Source organism: Aotus nancymaae, unplaced genomic scaffold (assembly GCF_030222135.1).
Source record: "Aotus nancymaae isolate 86718 unplaced genomic scaffold, 86718_ANA_hifiasm-v0.15.2.pri h1tg000028l, whole genome shotgun sequence".
Classification (NCBI taxonomy): Eukaryota; Metazoa; Chordata; class Mammalia; order Primates; family Aotidae; genus Aotus; species Aotus nancymaae.
In genome coordinates this window covers 26,615,796-26,626,060 of record NW_026988441.1, presented here as the reverse complement: position 1 = coordinate 26,626,060, position 10,265 = coordinate 26,615,796, and the positions used below count along the sequence as shown (strand labels likewise).

The following is a 10,265-nucleotide window of genomic DNA, read 5'->3' as shown; positions in this document are numbered from 1 at the left end:
CTCTCCCACGGCTGGGCACAAGGATGGCAGGCTTCGCGCAGCTCGGGCTGTCATCGTGGCTCGTGGAACAATGTCGGCAGCTGGGTTTGAAGCAGCCCACGCCCGTGCAGCTCGGCTGCATCCCCGCCATCCTGGAGGGTGAGTAGGCCTGGGCGCCTTCCGCAAAAGGCGTCTCCGCTCCTCTCGACCCCTTTTCCTTCTCGCACCCTTTGCTCATTCCGGTCCTACGAGGCGAGGGGTAGCCTCGGGCATTACAGGAGATCCGGTGTTCCGGAGGCGTGGACAGTGTTGGGATTTAGGCTGCATGACTAACTTGATTTGTGTCCGTACCCAAGTGATGTAGTCTCTGAAATTTTCAGTCTCAGCACAGGTCGGGTTTGATGAATGACTAATTGATAGTATGGCAAAATCCTGCAGACCTGATACTACTATCTGCATTTTGCAAATAGAAGTTGAGGTTGTCAAAATTGCTGGTAGATCCAGGACTCCTTGGTCCTGTGATTGCTCCTCTAGGAGCAGGTCTTCTCTGCTCTAGCCCAACTCAGTTTTGCCATTAAAGAGATCCCCACGGGAAGTCTAAGATGTGACAAGTCAGGGATTTAAATAAACAAATGAAGGGGTCAACAGGGAGCACAAGATGGATATGAGGGAAGGGAATTCCGGGTTCCCCAAGTTCGGAGGGAGTTAGAATGAGGTGTTGGGATGCTGTGGGCATCTCAGGTCAAATGGATTTGGGTTCCAGTCCAGCCTGCCACTCACCAGCTGTGTGTCCTGAGCAGGGCTGTGAAACCCAGTTTCCCCTTCTGTTAAATGGAGACGATAATGGTCTCCCCTTCCTAGGATTTGTCAGTTGCCTGTGGAAAGTGGTCAGTATGCCCAGAATGGAAAAGGCTTACAGGCACACAGGACTTGGCAAACAGTAACAGCTCATTAAATGGAAGCTGTTGCAAACTGTGTCCAGTGGAACAGCTGTGCACACGTGGAGGGTGTTGATGCTGCTTTGTCCCCACCCAGGTCGGGACTGCCTGGGCTGTGCCAAGACGGGCAGCGGGAAGACAGCAGCGTTTGTCCTTCCCATCCTGCAGAAGCTGTCTGAGGACCCCTATGGTATCTTCTGCCTCGTCCTGACACCCACCAGGTGAGCCCCCAACAGGCCTCCTGGGTATTCGTTAACCAGCTGTGTTCTCTCAGGCAAGTGCCTTTCTTTCTCTGAGCGCCCTTTTCCCACATGTGAGATGAGGATGAAAATCTTGCTGCCCACCTCTTAGGGGTCCTACAGAATTAAATAAGATGGCTCAGGCACAGTGGCTCACACCTGTAATCCCAGCACTTTGGGAGCTCCAGGTGGGCAGATCACTTGAGGCCAGGAGTTGGAGACCGGCCTGGCCAACATGGTGAAACCCCGTCTCTACTAAAAATATAAAAATTAGCTGGGCACAGTGGTGTGTGCCTGTAATCCCAGCTACTCGGGAGGCTGAGGCAGGAGAATCACTTGAACCCAGGAGGCGGAGGTTGCTGTGAGCCGAGATCGAGCCACTGCTCCCCAGCCTGGACGACAGAGTGACAGAGCAAGATTGTGTCTCAAAAAAACAAAACAAAACAAAACAGAATAAAACAAGATGGTGTGTGTGGGACAAGTTCCCAGCACGGGGCTCGAAGCAGCGCAAGTACTGGCCAGTTGGGAGCTGCCAATAGTTTTAGAGCCTAAGCAATTGACATATCAGGCAGGGCGTAGTGACTCACGCCTGTAATTCCAGCACTTTGGGAGGCTGAGGTGGATGGATCACCTGAGGTCAGGCGATCAAGACCAGCCTGGTTAACATGGAGAAACCCTGTCTCTACTAAAAATACAAAAAATTAGCCAGGTGTGCTGGTGAGCACCTGTAATCCCAACTACTTGGGAGGCTGAGGCAGGAGAATCACTTGAACCCAGGAGGCAGAGGTGACAGTGAGCTGATATTCTGCCATTGCACTCCAGCCTGGGCAACAAGAGTGAAACTCTGTCTCCCCACCTAAAAAAAAGAGATTGACAAAAAAAGAAAAAAAAAGAAATTGACATGTCTCCTGTCCTTGGGCAAGCAAGCAGAGCAGTTGATGTGATGAGTCCCATGACAGCAGAAGTGGGCATAGCATGCCATAAGGGTGTAGCTTGCGGGGGGGCGTGTCATGGAAGGCTTCATTCAAGGAGTGTCTTAAAGATGAAAAGGGCCGGGCCAGGCACGGTGGCTCACACCTGTAATCCCAGCACATTGGGAGGCCAAGGCAGGTGGATCGCAAGGTCAGGGGTTTGAGACCAGCCTGACTAACATAGTGAACCCCGTCTCTACTAAAAATACAAAAATTAGCTGGGTGTGGTAGCACACACCTGTAATCCTGCTACTCTAGAGTCTGAGGCAGAGAATCGCTTGACTCTGGGAGGTGGAGGTTGCAGTAAGCTGAGATCGCACCACTGCACTCCAGCCTGGGTGACACAGCAAGACTCCATCTCAAAGAAAAAAAAAGGGGCCCTGCAAAGGGACAAGTTTAGGGAAAGGTGTTCTGGCCAGAGGGACCTGCTAGTGCATGTAGGAGACGCGTGAGAGAGGCAGGCAGCAGAAAGGCTACCAGGGCCCGGGCATATTGGAGCCAGTTTGAGAAGGGCCTTGAATGCCAGGCAGAGGGTTGATTCTGAGGGGGTGTGAGCAGGAAAGGTCACGGGCCAGGGAGAGGCCAGGACAGAGTTGACTGGGGGACAGAGAGGAGGAGGGGAGCCTGATGCTTGAGACTCTCTGGCTGGGGCAACTGGCTGGTGGTGAGGCCATTGCTGAGGTGAACTTGGGGAAGGCACAGGTTTGGGGTAGGAGGAGATGCTGAAGCCAGTTTGGATCGGGCTGTTGAAGGAGGGATGTTCCAGGCTGAGCCTGATGAGGGGACAGGGGCCACAATGGCCTCCAACTCTCAGTATCTTTGTGAACAGGACCGGGCAAGTCAGGAGCCTGGGGGCTCAGGGAGGAACCCTGGGAATGGAGAGGGGAATGGGAGGCAGGCCCAGAACCACTACCTGACCGAGCCTGGCCCCTTCACACCCACAGGGAGCTGGCCTACCAGATCGCAGAGCAGTTCCGGGTCCTGGGGAAGCCTCTGGGGCTGAAAGACTGCATCATCGTCGGTGGCCTGGGTATGGGAGCTGGCAGGTGGGGGAGGCCCCAGCATGGGACCCCGGCAGCTTTGGATCACCCACCCAGCCCCGCCTCTCACTCTCTGCCCCCCAGACATGGTGGCCCAGGCGCTGGAGCTCTCCCGGAAACCGCACGTGGTCATCGCCACTCCGGGGCGCCTGGCAGATCACCTGCGCAGCTCCAACACTTTTAGTATAAAGAAGATCCGCTTCCTGGTGAGTCCGCCCCTTCCTCCCGACACTGGCAGACCTCAGGAGCTGGGCTCAGAGCCTCCAGGCCCAGCGTCAGAGCCTGGGGGCACCATCTCATCTGTTTAGGAAATGTATGTCCCTTATACTGTCCCGTAAAATGCTAGGAACGGTGACAAGGACCACTCAAGGACCAATAAGAGGGGCCCCGGTCCTAGCAATGTTATTTAGGGACAGGGCCTTGCTGGGATTTGGGTGAGAGGCAGGCCTCTTTTGGAAGGAGGGTGCTCCAGGGCCCATGTCCACGCCTCTCAAAGAGGCCTGTTTCAGGGGTGGCCAAGACCTGGGGCCATGGACAGTACCCTCACCCCCGCCCCCACTGGCATGGCAGGTGATGGACGAGGCAGACCGGCTGCTGGAACAGGGCTGCACTGACTTCACCGTGGACCTGGAGACCATCCTGGCGGCCGTGCCGGCCAGCAGACAGACGCTGCTGTTCAGCGCCACGCTGACCGACACACTCCGGGAGCTGCAGGGCCTGGCCACCAACCAGCCATTCTTCTGGGAGGCACAGGCCCCGTGAGTCCACAGCCCAGACAGCGTGGCGGGGCAGCCCCATCCCAGAGGCAGGGACATTGAGGTGTGGCGGTCCACCTGTCCATCCCCAGGGTGAGCACCGTGGAGCAGCTGGACCAGCGCTACCTGTTGGTGCCTGAGAAGGTCAAGGATGCCTACCTGGTCCACCTGATCCAGCACTTCCAGGATGAGCACGAGGACTGGTCCGTCATTATCTTCACCAACACGTGCAAGTGAGCAGGGGTGGGGCCGCCTCTCCCCTCCCGCTGCCCTTCAGAGGAGGAGGTGGCCCGATGTCTTGGGCCTGGGACACACAACCAGTCTCAGCACTCCCCAGCCTCTGCTCAGCCTGGAGGTTATGGGGCTTCTGTCAAGGAGCCAAGGTCACCCCATCCAAAGGTATAGCTGGGCTTTGGGGTTCCTCAGCCAGCCCTTGATGGAAGGGCCAGGAAACCCCTGCAAGCAGCTGTGTGAGCAGCCCATTCGCTGTGTTCTGGGGGTGTCACTGAGCTTTCCTGGGCCTCTAGTCCTATCTCAGAGGAAGTTGTGACAACTAACAGGCCTGGTGTGCATCTGCACAGAGACCCTTAGGGAGGGCAGTTCGCATCTCCGTTGAGCTGTTTGGGAAGGTCATTGAGAAGCTGTAGGCACTTCCTGCAAGAGCCAGGATAGAAGGGGGGGTTCACCTGAGGTCAGGAGTTCAAGACCAGCCTGGCCAACATGGTGAAACTCCTTCTGTATCAAAAATAAATTAGTTGGGCATGGTGGTGCACACCTGTAATCCCAGCTACTCAGGGGCCTGAGGCAGGAGAATCTCTTGAACCTAGGAGGCAAAGTTGCAGTGAGCCGAGATCACGCCACTGCACTCCAGCCTGGGTGACAGAGTGAGACTCTATCTCAGTAAAAAAGAGACAAAAGTTTGGCTGTAGGGTGGCTGTCAGGCACAGCAGGATCCAGCAGCTTACATGATGGTCCTCATCCCTTCTCCCCGTGCCCCTCTCTCTTCTCTGTTTTCCTCTGCTGACTCCCTCTCAGCCCTCTCTTTAATAGTGACCACCCCTAGCAAGTCAGTTTCCGGCTTTCCAGCCCTGAAGTCCCAGGGCCAACTCTTGTCAGTTCCAGCTCCAGGGAGTGATCAGTAGAGAGGACACTGGACAGGCAAGGCCTCTGCTGCCTTTCATCCTACTGCCTCTTCTTTCTTTCTTTCCTTTTTGAGAGAGTCTCATGCTGTCGTCCAGGCTGGAGTGCAATGGCGCAATCACAGCTCACTGCAACCTCCGCCTCCCAGGTTCAAACGATTCTCCTGCCTCAGCCTCCCAAGTAGCTGGGACTACAGGCACGCACCACCACACCCAGCTAATTTTTATATTTTTACTAGCGATGGGGTTTTGCCATGTTGGGCAGGCTGGTCTCGAACTCCTGACCTCAAGTGATCTGCCTGCCTCAGCCTCCCAAAGTGCTGGGATTACAGGTGTGAGCCACCGTGCCTGGCTACTGCCTCTCCTTTCTAAGCCATATGGGGCCGCTGTGCGCAGTGTCTCAGTGGGTCCAGGGAGGAATGCCTTACCAGGACCTGAGAGCTGGAGGGGCTGACGGGCACATCCTTCTCACCAGGACCTGCCAGATTCTGTGCATGATGCTGCGCAAATTCAGCTTCCCCACCGTGGCTCTGCACTCCATGATGAAGCAGGTGAGGTGACCCCAGGACACCTCCCTGTCTCAGGCATCGGCTCCGATCCTTCCCTCTGCAGGTGCCTTCTTCCTGCCGCCTGCTCTCTCCTGCTCCCAGAACATCACAGCTCGCGTGGCCCTCCCTGACCACCATCTCTTTCAGCTGTCATTCATTTGTCCCGGTCTGGCTTCCCGTGGCCCCCTTCCTCGGTGGATCTGGGGGACTGTCCCGGCTTCCACCCTGTCCCTAGGCCTCACACAGAAAACACTGCCTTCACCCATTCCCAATTTTCTCCCCAACCCCATGCAGAAAGAACGCTTTGCTGCCCTAGCCAAGTTCAAGTCCAGTATCTACCGGATCCTGATCGCAACAGATGTGGCCTCCCGGTGAGCAGGTCCCCATCCCTTGCCCAGGGCACTCCCTCTTTACTACACGGCCCAACAGCCTCCCTGCTGAGTGGCCCTGGGTGAGTCCTAGCTAGCCTCGGTTTCCCCAAAGCTGACCAGCCACCTCTGCCTCCAGGGGCCTGGACATCCCTACGGTACAGGTGGTCATCAACCACAACACCCCCGGGCTCCCCAAGATCTACATCCACCGAGTCGGGCGCACGGCCCGTGCAGGTGAGCGGCAGAGGGGAGGCTGGGCCTTGGGCCCGTCCCTCCAGCCTGCCCAGCAAAGCCAGGTGGTGGGGCATGGGTAGGGTACAGCCCACAGATGAGAGCTACTCCGGGCCATGTTTGCAAGTTGGAGGAGTCCACTTTTCTTTTTTTTATTTTTATTTTTATTTATTTATTTTTTTAAGACGGGGTTTCACCATGTTGGTCAGGCTAGTCTTGAACTCCCGACCTCAAGTGATCCGCCCGCCTTGGCCTCCAAAGTGCTTGGATTACAGACATGAGCCACCACGCCCGGCCAGGAGTCAACCTTTCTAAAGCAAAGGTGAATCCCAGCTACTCAGGAGGCTGAGGCAGGAGAATTACTTAAACCCGGGAGGTTGCGGTGAGCCAAGATTGCACCATTGCACTCCAGCCTGGGCAAAAACAGCAGAACTCCATCTCAAAAAAAAATAAAAATAGGCCTGGCTCAGTGACTCACGCCTGTAATCCCAGCACTTTGGGAGGCCGAGGCGGGTGGATCACAAGGTCAAGAGATTGAGACCATCCTGGTCAACATGGTGAAACCTCGTCTCTACTAACACAAAAACTTAGCTGGGCATGGTGGCGCGTGCCTGTAATCCCAGCTACTCAGGAGGCTGAGGCAGGAGAATTGCCTGAACCCAGGAGACGGAGGTTGCGGTGAGCCGAGATCGCGCCATTGCACTCCAGCCTGGGTAACAAGAGCGAAACTCCGTCTCAAAAAAAAAAAAAAAAATACAAATATTAGCTGGGCGTGGGGGTGCACGCTTGTGGTCCCAGCTGCTCAGGAGGCTGAGGCAGAAGAATCACTTGAACCCGGGAGGTGGAGGTTGCAGTGAGGCAAGATCGTGCCACTGCACTGCAGCCTAGCAACAGAGCAAGACTCTGTCTCAAAAAAAAATAAAAAATCCCAGCACTTTGGGAGGCCAAGGTGGGCGGATCACCTAAGGTCGGGACTTTGATACCGGGCTGATGAACATGGTGAAACCTAAAAATACAAAAATTAGCCAGGTGTCATGGCCTGTGCCTGTAATCCTAGCTACTCGGGAGGCTGAGGCAGGAGAATCGCTTTAACCCGGGAGGCGGAGGTTGCAGTGAGCTGAGATCGCACCATTGTATTCCAGCCTGGGCAACTGTGAGACTCCATCTCAAAAAAAAGAAAAGGCGAGGGAGGTGCTGCCTTCACCCCAGTGGGGTGATGAACTGAGCAGCGTGTGACTGCCCCTGGGAGGGTGCACACACGGCCCCAGCATCAGGGAGGGGCACGGTGTCCGTGAGATGCTCTCACTTCTAGAGCCAGGAAAAATGCGTTTGCTGGGGTCAGCCTGGGCCTGGACCTTCTATCCTGACCCTGCAGTGCTGGGCAGGTCACTTCCGCTCCCCAGACCTCCCATGGCAGTTAATGAGAATGGTGATGTCCATATAGGGCTGCCGTGAGGCTCACTGACCTTGTCCGCCCTCAGTGCGATTTCGGCCCTAGTCACCGTCACAGAAACAGCAAGCAGAGATCTGAGGCTGAGGCCCGCCGGGACTAATGGCTGGCATTACTTAGACTGGGTTCCCTGGCAGCCAAGCCAAAAAGGGAAATCAGGCAGTAACTGTTGTGTAAGCCCACAGACCAGCAGGAGAACTGCCTATCCCCAGTGACCCATCCTCCACACAGAGGTCCTGCCTGGGGTTGAGCCCAGACACTCTGGGCTGATCCCACGCCCGAGCCTTTGTTCAGCATCTCTAGGAGGACCCCTGAGTTGCGTAGCCCCATGTCCTGACCCCCGGGACATAGCAGCTAACTGGTGCATCCCCACAGGGCGGCAGGGTCAGGCCATCACGCTGGTGACCCAGTACGACATCCACCTGGTGCACGCCATTGAGGAGCAGATCAGTGAGTGGGGGCGGGGGTGGAGAGGGGGTGGGCAGAGGAGGGGTGGGGTGGGCAGAAGAAGGTGGGCAGGGGTGGGTGCCTCTGGGTGAGACCCATTTGCCTCGTCGGATATGAGCAGATGTAGGCTGGGTTTCCCTCCCTAGGCACCCCCAAAAGCAGTTATTTTTCCCATTTATTGGAACATACTCCCCACAGTGGCTGCCAGCAGCTGAAAGCCACGTCAGGAGGGGACTGGGGTTTCTCAGACTGAGGTGTGTGGAAGGTCCCTGAGATGTCAGAGGCCGCAGTGGCAGGGCCCAGGCCTGCTAAAAACCCCCGGGAGTGGTTTCATATACAACCAAGACAGAGACACTTCCTAAGGTAGCTCTGATCACTGCACCGACTGTCCTAAAATTTAGAAACATCTGGACTTGGCCGGGCACAGTGACTCATGCCTATAATCCTAGCACTTTGAGCGGCTGAGGCCGGCAGATCACTTGAGCCCAGGAGTTCGAGACCAGCCTGGGCAACATGGTGAAATTTCATCTCTACTAAAATACAAAAATTAACTAGGTGTGTTGGTACACACCTGTAATCCCGGCTACTTGGGAGGCTGAGGCAGAATTTACTCCAGTCTGGATGACAGTGAGACTCTGTCCCAAAAAAAGAAAAAAGAAACATCTGGGAAAAAAAAAAAGAGGCTGAGGCACAACAATTGCTTGGACCCAGGAGGCGGAGGTTGCAGTGAGCTGAGATAATGTCACTGTGCTCTGGCTTGGGTGACAGTGAGACTCTGCAAAGACAGCGGTCCATACCTTCCTTAGCTCAGAAATCCCTGATCTTGCCCACCTGGCCCTTATCTGATATGACTCCAGTTGGCCTTACATACCCCACAGCATGGGGAGCTCACTACCTGGCTGAACTCCCTCTGTGTCATGTCTCTTCCCCACCCCCATCCCTGGCCTTGCTGTCCCCACAGAGAAGAAGCTAGAGGAATTCTCCGTGGAGGAGGCCGAGGTGCTACAGATCCTCACACAGGTCAACGTAGTGCGGAGAGAGTGTGAGATTGTGAGTGTCAGAGGCGGGCAGAGGCCAAGCTGCTCTCCGGGGCCGGGGTGCTCCCTTCCAGGCGGGCCCCCGTGACCGGCGTCTCCTTACCCCCCTTCCCTCCACCAGAAACTGGAGGCGGCCCACTTTGATGAAAAGAAGGAGATCAACAAGTGGAAGCAGCTGATCCTGGAAGGGAAGGTGCGGGCCGAGCCTGCCGGCGGGAGGTGGGTGGTCAGGTTCCCTGGGTGAGAGTCCTGGCTCAGCCGCCCCCGGTCCTCCCGGTGCTAGGACCCTGACCTGGAGGCCAAGCGCAAGGCCGAGCTGGCCAAGATCAAGCAGAAGAACCGGCGCTTCAAGGAGAAGGTGGAGGAGACGCTGCAGCGACGGCAGAAGGCCGGCAGGGCTGGCCACAAGGGGCGGCCACCCAGGGCCCTACCTGCGGCCCATTCGGGCCCGGTTCCCTCCCAGCGCCCGGCCTGAGCCCCACACGGTCATCATCTGCCCAGTGCCGGACTCCTCCATGGAGCTGAGGGTCGGAGGAACCTTCGCTGGGGGCGGTGGCCCTTCCCGGGGCCCGCTCAGTGTCCTGCAGCGGAACCTGTGGGCACCCGTGTTGTGCGGACCCTGCTCCTCTGCCCCAAACCCCTAGCTGGCCCCTTCCCTGAGCCTTGGCCAAGACTCAGGCTGCAGAGGAGGAAAGGACATGACCCAGGAGGTTGTGACCCCAACTCAAGGTCACCCCCCGAGGGTGCCACATACAGGAGGTGCTCAATAAATGGGTCTTTTGACTTCCTCAGTCTGACTTTCGCAGAGCAGGGGAACAGGAGAGATTGGGTGCGGCTGCCGGTGCCTCTCAGGTGTCTGCCCAGAACACCACGTCTGTTTCCAACAGGCAGGCCCAAAGCTTTGCAGGCACACCACCGGCTCGAACGGCCATGGTCTTGCATCTGGAAGCCCCTTCTCGGCTTCCAGCTTCCTCATCTGGAAAATGGACATGGCAGCAGCTGCCCCACTCTCCAGAGGCGGCTGTGAGGTTTCAGTGAGGGCACTCCTGTGCTGAATGAGCACAGCTTTGTTCTAGGAGCTTCCCTGGCCAGCCACCTGGACACATCTGGGGGTTGTGGC

General features: G+C 56.7%; 1 protein-coding gene across 1 annotated transcript; it reads left to right on the top strand.

Annotated features, from left to right (window-relative positions):
- Positions 1-3: 3 nt before the first annotated feature.
- DDX49 (DEAD-box helicase 49) lies at positions 4-9,936 on the top strand. The gene is made up of 13 exons (XM_021669190.2): positions 4-138; positions 1,015-1,138; positions 3,072-3,157; positions 3,252-3,373; positions 3,738-3,925; positions 4,015-4,155; positions 5,537-5,612; positions 5,904-5,980; positions 6,117-6,214; positions 8,037-8,111; positions 9,070-9,158; positions 9,267-9,338; positions 9,429-9,936. Exons 1-13 carry the CDS (start codon positions 24-26, stop codon positions 9,618-9,620), a joined length of 1,455 nt encoding a protein of 484 aa, XP_021524865.2. The 5' UTR covers positions 4-23; the 3' UTR covers positions 9,621-9,936.
- The last annotated feature ends 329 nt before the right edge of the window (positions 9,937-10,265 follow it).